We start from the raw sequence: 15,626 nt of genomic DNA on the forward strand, positions 1-15,626 counted from the left end.
TGTGTGTGTGTGTGTGTGTGTGTGTGTGTGTCCACTGGGTGGTGCCCCAACATGTAGACTAAATGTCAGAAGATTCACCATTAGCACTTGGTGTTAGCACTAGCATTCGTGATTCTTATACTGGTTGAAATGATCATCTGATACATTCATTCAAAATATTTCAAACGCAGCATGTGAATCATACCACAGAGGTTAATCTTTATGGAACTTTCAGCCGATTGACTGGCTGAGTTTAGTAAGATTATAGAGAAGCTGAATGTCCTGGACATTTATACGCTGCATTTAAGCTTCTAGTTTAAAGTTGTTTTAAGAGGCTGAGTGAACAGTTTAGTAGATTATATCAAACCCCAAACGAAAGCATTTTTATATAAAATTTTCATTATTATAAATATTCATGAGCATACCATATTTGGAAGAAAAGCTCTTGTTACAAATATGGCCATATTCACAAGGTAGTTATGGGCCCATAAAATAGCATTCGGGCAATTTTCAGCCCATCCAATGTTACATACCCCATTAGGAGACCTAAGGAACAGTGTGAAATACCCTATATAATCATTCTATCACCCCTTTAAGTCTATGGCTGCAGGAACTTAATATGAAATGTTAAAATTGGCTTAAAAAGTCAGATTTAGGGAGCTGATTTTGTAACAATGCAGACCTTCATTTACCTGATGAAGGTCTGAGACCGAAACGTTAAATAAATTATTGCTTGCGTAATGGTCAGTGTGCGGGATTTTCTCTAAACATTTTGATCTGCTACTTTTGATCATATCCTACGCACCTTCCTGGCAAAAGAGGTGTGCAAAATAGCTTTCCTACCTAACAATTAATTAAAAAATTAACTGAACTCATTGCCAGACAAACAGAAATGTCAACTGTTATGTTATTCATAATGTGTAATGTCTTTGTTTTAAATTATGAGTCATCTGCCTTTGGATTTGTGTGCAAGGTTCCACTACACTATGTATTTTTCAGAAAATGTTCCTCCAAAAGATTTTTTCTTTCTTTCTTTCCCACTTTTAACTTTAAAATAAATTGTCAAATACAGGTAATTCAATGTATTGAAATCATATAATAAGCTATACCAAGGCAGTTTTTTTTCCATACATTTGGAATACATTGCTAACCTAAAATATAGAAATACAGTATTTGACGTATTCGTTTTATATTCAAGCTTGTTGTAATGACACTGTTGCACACAAACATACTCTCTCTCTCTCACACACACATGCACACACACACACGCACGCACGCACGCACACGCACGCACGCACGCACACGCACGCTGCCCTGCTCACAGCTCAAAGCAAAATGCTGACTACTTTAAACTGAAAGCTCAAAACACAACAGAAGTGTGTGTGTGCAGTCACTCTCACTGGTTTTAAAAACCCTCACAGCAGGTTTTAACTTTCAGGCGCTAATACAGCTCCAGTTAATGAAATATTTGCCGGTAATCCTGTAACAAGGATGTGTGTGTATGGCTTGTAGTTGTTCTGCTGCTGAAGGAAGGCGTTTTTACACCAGAGTAAACTGCAGGTGAATCAGATGGCAGACGTCCCTGTGAAGAGTGGAAGAGAAGGAAAAAGAGGAGTCGTAAATGTTGAGGTGAGTTCCTTCATGGGATTTCTTACAAAATTCTTCTGTAAGTTCATAAGACACTTAGATTACATTTTTTTGTAAGTTTGAACACAAAAACCCCCCGAAAGTACTTCTCTGTGACACTAAAGCCTCTTTGTGAGATGACTGAAAGAAAACGTGTTTGGTTGGCGTTCAATTGTCCAAAGGTCAACTTTCATCCAAGTTTGTAAGCGTTAAAGGTCCAATGTGTGGGAATTTCTCCCATCTAGCGTTGAGATCATTTATCGCAATCAACTCTCTCGCGCCACGCAGTTCAAAGTACGTATTACAGCTACGGTAGCCTTCACGCTTTTTTCTGATGTCGCCGGTCTCTTGCTCTTTTCAATATCCGTTTTCTTTTTCTGGGCGAAGAAGAAGAAGACTCCTGTTCCTGAAATTTGGATTTTGAATATGTGTGGTCCTCCATGTTTCCTTCATCAAACTTGTCCATAGAAAATCCCCACCAATCGGTCCCAATAGAGAATAAATGCCATAAACATATTCTTTGTAAATCTTTACGATCATTCCATGAACGAACCAAGCAGGCCTGCCTTGTTGCACGGTCTAGATTTTCTTCCCAGCAGTGGAATCAGTGCAAATAAAGCGAGGAGAAAATGAACATCTGGTTCAGTCTGAACACGAACAGACAATAGAAACAAGGCATTTATATTACATTTTATATTATATTTTAATTTAACTAAAAACAATAGAAGTGATAATACACATACTAAAAAGCCATATTCTGACTGTCCTCTCTCGCCATCCAGATCCAACACTCCTCCTCTCCCTCCTCCTCTTCCTCCTTGCCGTCCGTGTGGCAAGGCTTTGGGAGGAAGGTGAAACTGTTACTGCCATACGTCTGGCCCAAAGGCAACGCAGCGCTGCAGGGACTCGTGCTCCTGTGTGTGGGCCTGCTGGCAGCAGAGCGACTGGTTAATGTGCTGGTGCCCGTGTACTCCAAAAACATTGGTAAGCACTTACAAACAGAGAAGCTAATAGGAGATCCTGGACTTTCTTAGTTCACTAAATGTGTAGTTTAAAATCGTGTGGTATGTAGTGATACCAAATCTGAAAAACTTTAACACAAACACATCTCAGGAACAGAACTCAAACTGAAATCATTTTACTGTCCAAACTGTAGATGGCAGTGTGCTCAAGTTTTTTGAGGCTCCCTTGTTTCCTTATGTCCTTGATTTCCTCCGAGTGTGTAGTGTCGGAGTGTGTTCCTACCCTCTGGGTTGTCAGGTTGTCATATTGTTAAACAGCAGAACTTGGATCAGAGCTTCAAGAAAGTTTGTCTGAATATGTGCGCTGTGTTTTTCTCTGTGAATTGAGCGTTTTTGTAACTTTCACAGTATTTATATAGCACCTCGACCTGCCTTATAATTAAAAAAAGGACATGGAAATCTAATTTTTTACAATATGGGGCCTTTAAGTCAAAAAGCATCTGTAATTTTTGCATTACTCAAAGAGAAAAATCATAACACTAAACAGGAATAATCTTGAATGTGAACCATGTGTATGACCCTTTTAGGTTGATTTAAATAGAAATGTATATTTGAAAATGAAGTCAAAGATAAAGCATAATACATCAAACCTGACACAACAACAGTTGCACAAATACTGACCATTAATCATTCACTTAATGCCAAACAACTGATCAAATCCCTAAAACACAGTAACAAATGCCAACCAGTGACTTCATACGGTTAGTGATAGGATCTGATATTACACCATGATCTAAATCATAAAATAAACCTTAAAATAGTTTGTGCTGGTGTAGTCATGGGTTATAAAAACAGTTCAGCTCCTGTGGAATGAGATCTTATCGCTTTGAAGGAGGAAGTAACCCGTTAGTTTCCAGGGGAGTGTCATCATTTGCCAAAGTCTCTTGTGCCCTATTTTGTACACAAGACTGCATTCACCACAAGGCAAAAACCCAGAAGTCTCCACTTCAGAGGAAGTCAGCGTTCAGTTTGTCGTCAGCTACTTTCCTCTTTAGGAAATTGGCCATTTGGCTCCTGGAGCAACATGAAAGTAGAAGTCAGTGCTGTGAGAATGAAGCCGAGCGCTGCTTTGTGTGATGAGGAGGGCGTGGAGGAGGTTTCAGAGTGTGTGTGTGGGGGGGGGGGTTGTTGTTGGTGTGTGTGTGTGTGTGCGTGTGTGTGTGCACGCGTGTGTGTGTTTGGAGGGTTTTCTGGGAGGTCACCCCTCCTGCCAGTCATGCTTAGCCGGCATTAGCGGCCTTTTTGGTGGAGTTAACACACCGGTACAACAGACGTTTTGTCTCTGGGTCCAACCCCGCCTCCCACCCTCCGACTCCAGGACCCGATGCCAAAGAGTTGAAAATATCCCCCCCCCCTGCCCCCCCACTGAAAACACACACTAGAAAGTTAAAGAACACATTTCTTTATTCATTTCTCTCCATCTTTTTATGTTATGTTCTCCCTTCTTTTCTCACCATGTCTATGGATCTTCAGTTCTTCTTCTCCTCCTCCTCCTCCCCCATCCCTGTCTGTTTTTTCAGTGCATCCTGATTCCCAGCACTTGTACAAAATGGTAATGAATAAGAATGTGTCTGTGGGGCAGAAAGGGGAGTATGTGAATGTGTTCATGACTCTCTCTGTGTCTGTGTGTGTTCATGACTCTCTCTCTGTGTCTGTGTGTGTGTGTGTGTGTGTGTGTGTGTGTGTGTGTGTGTGTGTGTGTGTGTGTGTGTGTGTGTGTGTGTGTGTGTGTGTGTGTGTGTGTGTGTGTGTGTGTGTGTGTGTGTGTGTGTGTGTGTGTGTGTGTGTGTTTTGGTGGGAAAAGGCATCCTCCTGCTGCCTCACTGAATATAATTGCTGTCATTTAAAAACCAAAGTTTATGATGGTCAAGTTGGAAAAGGAAAATGTTGTGTGTGTGTGTGTGTGTGTGTGTGTGTGTGTGTGTGTGTGTGTGCGTGTGTGCGTGCGTGCGTGCGCAGTGAATGAGCTTTCTGCAGGAGGCGGCTGGACTTCGATGATTGCCACTGTCTGCATCTACACACTGCTCAAGTTCCTACAGGGCGGAGGGGCAGGTGTGTGTTCATTTATAGAGGAATGTGTATGTACAAAATAAAACGTGTTTTTGACACAGAATATAAGCTACTTCCTGTGTGGTTGAGAGTGCATGTGTGCATGAAATGCTTTGGCATCTCTCTTATCGTCCTCTCTCTGTTCTTCCTTGCAGGGACCTCTGGTTTCATCAGCAACCTTCGCCAGTTCTTGTGGATCAAAGTTCAGCAGTTTACCAGCCGAGGCGTTCAGGTACACTCCGACGACTTCTTTTGTTTCCTGATTTTTTCACCTTTAAAGTCTGACTTTGTGAGTTTTACTTCCTACTGTACTTGCTCATTTACACTTCACAGCAGGGGTCTTCAACATTTTTTAAGCCAAGGACCCTTTAACTGAAAGAGAGATGGATCAGGGACCCCCTACAACATATATTGTATAAAATTAAGTTGCATATTAAACTGGGCCTACAATAAAGTGTAGGTCGGCCTAAAACCTTTATACATACCTTTTTTTACATATAATACAAAGCTATTAAAATAGCCTAATAATTGTTTAATTTTATAAATCATTTTTTAATGTTAAAACATACATGTGGCTGGCATTAGTGACTACCTAAACTTACCTATAGGCCAGTAAACAGTGGGGATTTATATTTGCTAATAATATTTTGGGTTCATTTTATCATTAACAACTAACAATAATTTGGAGGCCCCCCTGCATTGACTCTGAGGACCCTCTATTGAAGATCCCTGCTTTACAGTATAATTCAAGCTTAATTCTGGTTTATTACCACTTGGGTCATGTTTTTGGAGTTTTGCTCATAATGTTTTTATCTCACATTGGTGAGTACAACATTATTATATTGTACTCACCAATGTGAGATAAAAACATCACTATAACAAAAACATAACCTCACAAAAATAAAGAAATGCAAATAAACAATTGGACAAAAGGAAAAAATGAATAAAAAAAAGAAACAAAATAAAATTGATAGGATCCCCTCAGTAATTCAAATATTTAGGTGAATAGTACCGGTATATCAACCAGAAACTGAAATAAACACATGACAGCTAGAGCATATTTTAGAGTTTTATATATAGTCCCACTCTTTACTAGAGCAAATATATTTGTTGTGCTACTTTATAATTGCAATGATTTTTGTTTTTAAGGAAACTTAGATTCACATTAGTTTGTGATTGAGCTTTAAATACAAATATTTCACCAAAAAGAATAATTATATATTTCTGGGGACAATTTTCATCCAGAACCCCAAACCCTTTTCAAAATTTCAGAATATGGGTTTCTTTAAACCAAATTTCCCCAAAATAACATGGATGGTTCTACACAAAGCTCTTTGCAAGTCAAATGAATGATCACTCCTTTGAGTGTTTTCTTCAATTTCATAGCATCGGTGGTCTTGACAACAAGGGCACGTTCGACGAGAAGACAATACGAGGGTTAAAGCTGTACATTTCATTTCAAATTCAGCGTTTACACTGGACGTGATCTCAGTAAGTAATGGCTGTAGGCGGCGTGTGTTCAGTCACATTACTGGAAGTCTCTTTCTGTTCCCCCTCCCTCCACCCTCCAGGTGTGTTTGTTTTCCCACCTGCACGGCTTGTCTCTGCGCTGGCACCTGGAGCGACGCACCGGAGACGTGCTGAGGAGCGTCGACAGAGGCACGTCCTCCATCAACAACCTGCTGAGGTAGGACAGATAGGTGGAGACATTTAACCTCAACTCTGTTACCAAAACAAGTTCTTCTTCTTCTTGGGACACAATGAGGGCCAAGGAACCACGGTCGCCAACAACACTCATTAATTCATCTTATAGTTGTTTTCTGTCTTTAGCTACATCCTGTTCAGTATCCTCCCCACCATCTGTGACATCATCATCGCCATCATCTACTTCGTCTCCTACTTTAATATCTGGTTTGGACTCATCGTTTTCACCTGCATGGTCCTCTACCTCAGTGAGTCAGAGAGAGTGTGTGTGTGTGTGTGTGTGTGTGACACTGAAGGGTCTTTTTCCCTAAACTATAAGTTTTCTACACATTTTATGAATTACTTACTTACTTACTTATTTAGTTCCTATTTTTTATCCTGTGTCTAAACTGTGATTATGTATTTTCTGGTGTGTGAGTGTGTGTGTGTGTGTGTGTGTGTGTGTGTGTGTGTGTGTGTGTGTGTGTGTGTGTGTGTGTGTGTGTGTGTGTGTGTGTGTGTGTGTGTGCCATTTTAGTTATTAACCATCCCTTTCTGGTAATCTGAACTTTGATATCTCATTAACTTGAAATAACAAGTGTATAAACCGAAGAGGATCAGGGCCATTTTTCATGTGTGGCCCTAATCCTCTTAGGTGGGTATAGAGATACTTTATTTATCCAGGAGGAAATTAAGGTGTACGGTTATACTTTATTGTCTGTCAATATATGTTATATGTTTTTATATCGTCACAAAGTTGTGGGCAAAAAATGAAAGGAAATGAAAGCTGGCTTTGCCATTAGGACAACTATTTCTTTCTGGTATCATCAAGCAATACCAAACCTTTGGATACACAGTGTCATACTTTAAAAGCCCTCACCATAGTCTGACTTACCGGATGTAGATTGCTGGGATAAAGTCTGACATCCGGCGCTTCCACTTCTGCTGTCTCCACTATCTATTTTGCAAGGACACCGTCGCTGCTTCTGGGGCTTAAAGTGGCTATATGTAACTTTCGGTTGGTGTTGATTTCAGCGGCCGCTTTCATAAAGGTTTTTTCTTTACGGTGCAGTATTGCCCACTCTATTACTGAGTTAGCGTTACGGAGAGGTCATATAGTTGTGATGAATGTTTTGCTCGGACAGAAAATCATTCATTTACAATAAGAGAATAGGTTACAGATGCATTGTTGCATTTCAAGTGTTGCATACGGTAACTTAGCCTACATTGGATGTCTCATGAGCTAAACCGGGTATCACTGTCACTGTGTCATGAGCCAAAGCAATAAGAGATTGTTGTAGCAACCAACGTAATAACAACTTTGATTTATATAGCGCATTTCATGAAACCCATGGACGTTTTACACAACTACAGGGGGACAAGGGGAAAGAAAATAGTAAGCCAACACAAACATGGACTAAAGGGAATAAAATGTACGTGCTAAACGAAAGGGGGACGTATTTTAATGTTGGCTACTGATGTAAAACCACATTGCGAAATCTAAAGTTATTTTATGAATGAAATAGACATATTACATACCTGAGGGCCAATTGGGGGTGGGTTTTGAGTCATTTACAATCCCTAATAGTTGAATCTGTTGAAAGCCCGACTGCGATTGACTCGGGTTTTGCCTGTTCTCTTTCACTTTACCTTTTAGTTGTTCTACGTTTAATGTCCTTCTTTCCTGTGATGGTCCTGTCCCAGTATCAGCCTTAGCTAAAATACAATTAAAATACAAAGAAATCGCCTGTTACCTTTTACCTGCATACTCACTAACGCAGGCTTTTTTGCGGTGTTACGCTGAAATCTGTGACCCATCAGAATGTCTTACTGTAACGGGGTCTACCTGCCGTAATTCATTCCGTGACTTCGCGGGGAAATCTGACCCGGTCAAAGGCATTAATAAAAACTACTTACAAATAGCGTTCTTTTCACTGTAAGTCTCGTTTGCTCTTACAGGTCATTTAAGATCATCAGATGAAAAATTCCACAGTTTCAGAAACATTTAAAACTTACATATATTCACTTTAACTATTGTGATTGGTTTTAAGAAATACAACCAGCCCAGAATGTTTTTTCTCCCTTTCTATATGCTCCATATATTTAGATTGTATATGTTGCTTACATAACCATCTTGTCAAATTCAACTCTGAACCGATATTAACCAGACTAACTCTGTGTGCAGCCTGTACCATCCTGATTACAGAGTGGAGGACGAAATACAGGAGAGAGATGAACAACCAAGACAACAATGCCAAGTCCAGAGCCGTAGACTCGCTGCTCAACTTTGAGACTGTAAATACATAACACCACACATTAATTTCCTCTATGTAGCCAACAGATTCTCATTCCCATCACGTCAGATACTGATGCTTGGTCAGGTGCCTTTGGCGTTGTTATTGGCGCTAAAAGTCTCCTTTAGTGTCATATCTAAACGTGTTTTAGCTAAATTCGCTTGGTCGGGACTATTGGCGTCACTTTTGACGCAGTTAAGTTAAGGAAAAGGTCGTGGGTGGGCTCACGTTTCCATGACACGCGGGAAGAATGGGACAGTTGGGTTTAGGAAAAGAAGAACGGACGGTTGGGTTTAGGAAAAGAAGAATGGACGGTTGGGTTAAGGAAATGAAGAACGGACGGTTGGGTTCAGGAAAAAAATAACGGACGGTTGGGTTTAGGAAAAGAAGAACGGACGGTTGGGTTCAGGAAAAGAAGAACAGGACGGTTGGGTTCAGGAAAAGAAGAACGGACGGTTGGGTTCAGGAAAACAATAACGGGACGGTTGGGTTTAGTAAAAGAAGAAAGTGTTGTGTTGTTTGACCCATCCACCACCCCAACCAACCTCCCTATGCGGATTTTCAGGCTTTCATTCTTCTCGCTACCGTAGTCGCTCTTAGTGTTATGTCATCTTCAAACCCTGTGTAGCTGCTGCTCTCCCCGGTATGTTCTACAAACACACTGAAGGGCGCTATTTGCGTCGCTTCAGACGCTGACAGCCACTGTCAAACGTCCGTATTTTACGAGTTGGGAGTGAGAACGGGTTGATTTTGACTTCTGACCGCACCCAACATCACATCCAGGTGTGTCCAGGTGTTGTACTTGTGAAACCACCCAGTTGTGCTGTTGTAGGCTACATTTGGCCATCTGGGACATCCACAATGTGTTGTAATGTTCCAGTGTTTTCCAGATATTTTTTAGAGAGTTCTGAAATAGTTAATAGAAATGTTTGTAGATATTTTAAGTTGCAGGAAAGTTCAGAATGTTTCAGTCTTCTCTCTCTGTATTTATTTTCACAGGTAAAATATTACTGCGCTGAGGATTATGAAGTCCGCTGCTTTGAGGAAGCCATTCGGGAATATCAAGTAAGCCTGGTACCAAAGGCCAGCCAACAGCAGATAGACAACTCATACCTGCTTGTCACAAGTAGATGTAAAGTGCTCTGCTAAACCTGGCAAAACTAATCAATTGTCAAAGTTTTTTTTTTTTTGTCTATATTTCTTATTTTTAATTAAAGTGCCGGTTGTGTTTGTGTAGCACTGTGAGTGGAAGAGCTCTGCCTCCCTGGCTCTGCTGAATCAATCCCAGAACATCATCATAGGATCAGGACTGCTGGCTGGATCTCTGCTCTGTGCCTACCTGGTCTACGAGGGACAATTCCAGGTATCAGTGAAGAGTAAAAAAACAAACAAACAGTAGAATTGAATAGCTAAATCACAAGTCTATATTTAGGTCGGATATCCTTTGCCTTGGGCTTCCTTTGTGTTGCCATTTTAAACTCCGGTGGATTTCTGAGGACTATGGTTAACCTTTTTCTCAGATCTCTGCAGGTTAAATCCAGACAGCTAGCTAGACTATCTGTCCAATCTGAGTTTTCTGTTACATGACTAAAACAACTTTTGAACGTACACACGTTCCACCAAAACAAGTTCCTTCCCAAAGCTATTTTGCAGAGGCGCCGTGGCTCCGTACTGTGCATTGCGCTGCCCATGACAATTGTGATTGGTTTAGAGAAATGCCAATAAACCAGAGCACGCTTTTCTCCCATCCCGGAATGTTGTGTGGACTAGCCAGACCCTCCTCCGCAGCGCTGTGGAGGAAGGTCTGGCAATGCGAGACTAACATACAAGTTACCTTCAGTCGCCTCGAATGGTTAAAAGTACCTTTGTACTTTTATTCAAATGAAATGTAAGACTTTTAAAGAGTGTTTTACAATTTTATGGATATAATGGCTACAGTTCCCCAGTTTCCCAGATTTAATATTAATGAATGTCCATTACATTCAAGCCATTTCCAAGTGAGTTGCTACAAACCTAATTAAGACTCTCAGCTCCACACAATTCTCTCTGTATTTCTCAGTATGGCTGTTTTCAGAAGATTGTGGCGTCCGGCGACTTTCCCGCGCAGGAAATCGATTGAAGATAATGACCTCTTCTGAAGAGTCCATCATGTTTTTTTAATCCTCCGTGTCCTCCTTGGCTACTAGCAACTGCGTGGAGGAGGGGGTCCGATCACGGAAGGCTTGTATCATGTGGACACACCGACAATGACTTAAGCCAGGCATCATCAACATGTTTTAAGCCAGGGACCCCTAAGCTGAAAGTGAGAGTGAGTAGGGACCCCCTAACGCATATATTGTATACAATTGAGTTGCATTAACTGGGCAGAATGGATGAAAAGAAATTAATATTATTTATGCATCATGTTTTAATGTTAAACATACATCTGGAAGGCACAGTGACTCCTTGAACTTAACTGTACGGCTACCATAGTGGCTAACTTACCTGTAAGTAAGCTTATCTTCAATGTGTGAATTTTTTTTTTTTCACAAATAGGCCAGTTTATCTTTGCTATTAAAATGTTGCATTCATATTAATGTATGTTTTCAGACTTATTTTAATTTTTGACATGATAAACTTTCAAAAATATATATTTTTTACATAATTTGGTGGCCCCACTGCACTAACTCTGAGGACCCCCTAGGGCAGGGATGTCAAACTATTTCACTAAGGGCCATACTGGAAAATGAGAATCCCATCAAGGGCCAGACATGTAGAGTTTATTGACATGCTTTTATATAATCAAGAGTCCAATATCTTTGGGGTGTTGTAAAAAAAAAAAAAAAAAAAAAAAAAAAAAAAAAAAAAAAGACAAAAAAAACAAAAAAAAAAAAAAAAATTTTTTAAAAGCAATATTGGTTTTTAAAAACAAACAAACAAAAATTAAAAAAAAAAAAAAAAGGAAAACCCACAAACCCCTTTCCCAGGCTTGTTTTTCCCAACTTTCTGGGTCTGTGGGAATTTATGAGTCTCAACGTCGGCAAATCTTCCAAATTCTGCTTTGAGTTTCACGTAATTGCAGTCTGAAAAACTGTTTCCCATCCTTTTGGTTTGGCGCACAACAAAGCGGGCCATAATTTATTGTGAATCTAAATTTATTTGCGGGCCGGATCAAAATTTGAGAGGGGCCGGGTTTGGCCCGCAGGCCTTGAGTTGACACGTGTGCCCTAGGGGTCCCAGACCCCCTGTTGAAGATCTCTGACTTAAACAGTGATCAGGATATCAGATGCACTGAGACTTTCTCCATGACAACTTTATAAGCTGCTGATATGTCAAATTTGTGTTCTTGTTCGGCCTCCCCCCAAGTTGCAAAAAACACTGTGGTAAACTCTTACTAGTGGGAAGCTAATTGATACACTGTTACAAGAAATACGGGCTAATATACTGTCTGTGTTAATATAAAGGAATTTTCTGTAATGATTTTTCACAGGTATTTTTCCATATAGTGATTTGTGGATTACCAGAAATCACCGTTAAAGGTACAGAGGTTATACTTTAAATTTAGAGGAACTTTTCAGTTTTTGGATTAACAGAAGTGTCCGTTTAACGGAAAGGCTACTGGTAATTTTCTGTCAGGACATTATCTGTTTTTCTACGGATCTTTTTCTTACAGTGTATGGCTGACTGTAACCTTTGATTAGTATAGGAGCAGGAATGTTCATTAGCTTTATGTGTTAACTTTCCCCTCAGGTTGGAGACTATGTTTTGTTTGGTACCTACATCATCCAGCTGTACACTCCTCTGAACTGGTTTGGCACCTACTACAGGTGAGGTTAATGTACAGGAGGCCACTGAGCCCTGAATATCTATGATTCATGATCAGCATCTGTGATATACAGTACATAAATCTGCATTGTGTGTCTCTGCAGGCTGATTCAGAGTGCATTTGTTGACATGGAGAACATGCTGGCACTGTTGACGGAGCAGAAAGAGGTGAGAGTCACAAAACACAATATATACTGGTATATACTGTAGATTTTTTAATTCTTTTTTTTCCCTTAAAATTGTTATTGGGAAACACATTGGTGTACATAATACAGCACAACAAATATGCTTCTTTTTCTGATTTTAAGAAATATATATGTACAAAAGAATGGACCGGTGGCCCGGTTGGCTCAGTGGTAGAGCAGTCGCACATCTACTGAGAGGTTTATGCCTCAACCCAGGGTTCGAATCTGACCTGTGACAATTTCCTGCGTGTCTTCCCCCCTTTCTCACCTAGCTGTCCTGTCATAATTAAAGACGGAAAAGCCCCCCAAAAAAACGTAAAAGAAGAAGAATGGAATGAAATACTTAAACATAATTGAAAATCCCAAGAAAATAAACGAGTGAAAGGAAAAGCAAAATTCTAAAAGAAGAAGTTGGTTATATAAGTAGACTCAATAAATAAAATAGTGGAAACAAACAAATAATTATAATAATAATGCATTTAGATTTTTAAATTCATTTTGAACCAAGTCTGGGATGGCAGTAGCCAGGGAGCTGGGTTGGGAAACTGGTTAACTGGTAGCTGTAGAGATACCAGTTCAACTCCTGGGCACTGCCAAGGTGCTCTTGAGCAAGGCACCGAACCCCAAACTTCTCAGGGCGCCTGTCCAATCGACCACTGCAGCCCCCTCACTCTGACATCTCTCCATTAGTGCATGTATAGGTACTGCGCATGTGTGTGTGTTTCAGGCCTGTATGTAATGTATAATAATAACAATAGAGTGAAAACACTGTAATTTCCTTTGCGGGATTATTAAAGTGTAAATTATTATTATTATTATTATTATGAATAATGTTATTATTATTATTAATAGTATTAAGTCTGTTACAACACAGCCCATTATTGGTGGTAATAAACTGAGTGCTTAACTTTGTGTTGCTATGCTTAAATTTGTGAAGACACTTTGCATGAAATAATGACTATGTGGATGCTTATTAGTTGGGAAAGTTGCTAATTTAATCCCAGCAACAAAATATTTTCTCCACCTTGTAAACGAATACTTTCTCCCTGTAGAGGAAACTTATCAAGTCATCCAATTAGTCATATTACTGGACAAATATAACATTATTGTTTGGCTCATATATTTTAAAATCAACATTAATAATAATACACTGCTATTGCAAATGCTGTAAAAGTGGTTCAAGTTAGTGCAAATCAGCTTGGATAGGAAATAACACAATGTATTTTCTTGTTAAGTCTAAATCAAAGTCGAGTCAAATTCAACTTAATTTAGTCAATTCTGCCATACAGTATGTACAGGACATATAGAGGCTCAAAATGCTGTTTTAAGCCCCCAAGGAACAAACAGAAAGATACTAGGATAAGAAACTAAATAGTAAACTAAAAAGTTAAGAAGTAAGAATAATCGCCGATTAGCATAAACTAGAAATAAAATATATAGAGAGGTGTGTGTATATTAAAATATAAAATAAATATAATAATTACAAATAAGTGGATATAAAAAACTGAAATCTTATTAAGTGTTCATTTCTGATCGCTTTGCTTCAGTCGTGCTTGGCAACAGAAGCTCACACAGTCAGAAGTCAGCGGATCAGGAGATCAACAAGTGTTTGTGTTTTGTGTGTGTGTGTGTGTGTGTGTGTGTGTGTGTGTTTCGGTGGGAAAAGGCGTCCTCCGGCTGCCTCACTAAAGGCTCCTACATTCACAGGCCCTTGATATGGTAAACAGCCACATGAATGTAGACAAAAGCATTAGAGCACCTTAAAATCACAGCGGCCCTTTTCTTTTGGCTTGGGAAGCTGCAGGCGAGGGGAGTCAGGGAGGAGGAGGAGGAGGAGGAGGAGGAGGAGGAGGAGGAGGAGGAGGAGGGGAAAGGAGGAAAGGAGAGAGTGATCTGATGGTGATAATTCTTCCGATTACAAGCAAACTTTGCAAATGTCAATGATTACAACCAAAGGCGTAACTTTGGGTTCAACATTGGGGGGTGGGGGGTAATTGAGATTTCCACTTTTGAGCAAAATTGAAATTTTTAGCATATCAGACACTTAATGTCCTGCATTTTGGTGAAATTTTCTGCAACAATTTGTGCCTTTTCTGCATTATTATGATGTACATGTCTTATTTATGCCAAGGAAATTATAATATAATTTAGTTGTTTTTTTTTTTGGGGGGGGGGGCAGTTTTGATTATACCACCATGGTATAATCAAAATTATATATATATAAAAAAAATTTATACCATAAATTACGCCTATGATTACAACACAACATCAGTTAGTGCATCTATGAAGATATGAAGACTTATGGTAAGGAGGAGAACGGGAGAAAGATGGACAGAGCAAGTGAGAAAGAGAAAAAGTAAAATATAATGGGAAGGAAAAAGAAGGGGGATGGTAGGATTTCCCTTTTCAAGATTCAATACTTTATTGCCATGCAACTAAGTTGCTAGGAATTTGGTGCAGTGTGTTCATTCCAAAACAACAGAAACCATTCATAGCAGACAGTCAATACCCATTTAAGAAAACACATAAAGACACATATAGAAACACACACACACACACACACACACACACACACACACACACACACACACACACAAAAAAAAAAAAAAAAAAAAAAACACACACACAAATGCATACCATTTAACCCATAATAAAAAAGATTTTAGTGCCACTGCTGAAGGGCACCCTACGTAAAAGTCAAGAGTTATAAAGTGTCAGTGCATTGTATCCGTGAGGTGCTGTTGTAGTGTTGAGGATCCATTGAGTAGCTGAATGGTTCTGCAATAAGTGCTGTTAAGAAAGCAGGAAGTTTTTTGATGTAATACTTTTCAGTCAGAGTCACCAGTAAGAGGTTAGCACGGTGTGTGGGGTCTTGGGCGATTTTCAGTCCCTTTTGCTGGATGTGGAGTACATAAATTCCTGATCTTCTGTTTTTTTTTTATGTGCCTTTTTAAAAGTCCCATCCTGGAACGTGAGACGGTTGC

At 39.7% G+C, this 15,626-nt stretch overlaps 1 protein-coding gene across 1 annotated transcript in view; it reads left to right on the plus strand.

Moving 5' to 3' along the window:
• Positions 1–1,548: 1,548 nt before the first annotated feature.
• Positions 1,549–15,626, plus strand: part of abcb6b (ATP-binding cassette, sub-family B (MDR/TAP), member 6b) — a 49,735-nt gene continuing 35,657 nt past the window's right edge. The window contains exons 1-11 of the mRNA XM_039818331.1: positions 1,549–1,608; positions 2,388–2,589; positions 4,587–4,679; positions 4,832–4,908; positions 6,248–6,363; positions 6,507–6,628; positions 8,545–8,654; positions 9,653–9,718; positions 9,891–10,016; positions 12,383–12,459; positions 12,562–12,625. Coding sequence (XP_039674265.1) covers positions 1,549–1,608; positions 2,388–2,589; positions 4,587–4,679; positions 4,832–4,908; positions 6,248–6,363; positions 6,507–6,628; positions 8,545–8,654; positions 9,653–9,718; positions 9,891–10,016; positions 12,383–12,459; positions 12,562–12,625 — 1,113 coding nt within the window. The remainder of the gene's footprint in view (positions 1,609–2,387; positions 2,590–4,586; positions 4,680–4,831; positions 4,909–6,247; positions 6,364–6,506; positions 6,629–8,544; positions 8,655–9,652; positions 9,719–9,890; positions 10,017–12,382; positions 12,460–12,561; positions 12,626–15,626) is intronic.

Source organism: Perca fluviatilis, chromosome 12 (assembly GCF_010015445.1).
Source record: "Perca fluviatilis chromosome 12, GENO_Pfluv_1.0, whole genome shotgun sequence".
NCBI classification, from domain to species: domain Eukaryota; kingdom Metazoa; phylum Chordata; class Actinopteri; order Perciformes; family Percidae; genus Perca; species Perca fluviatilis.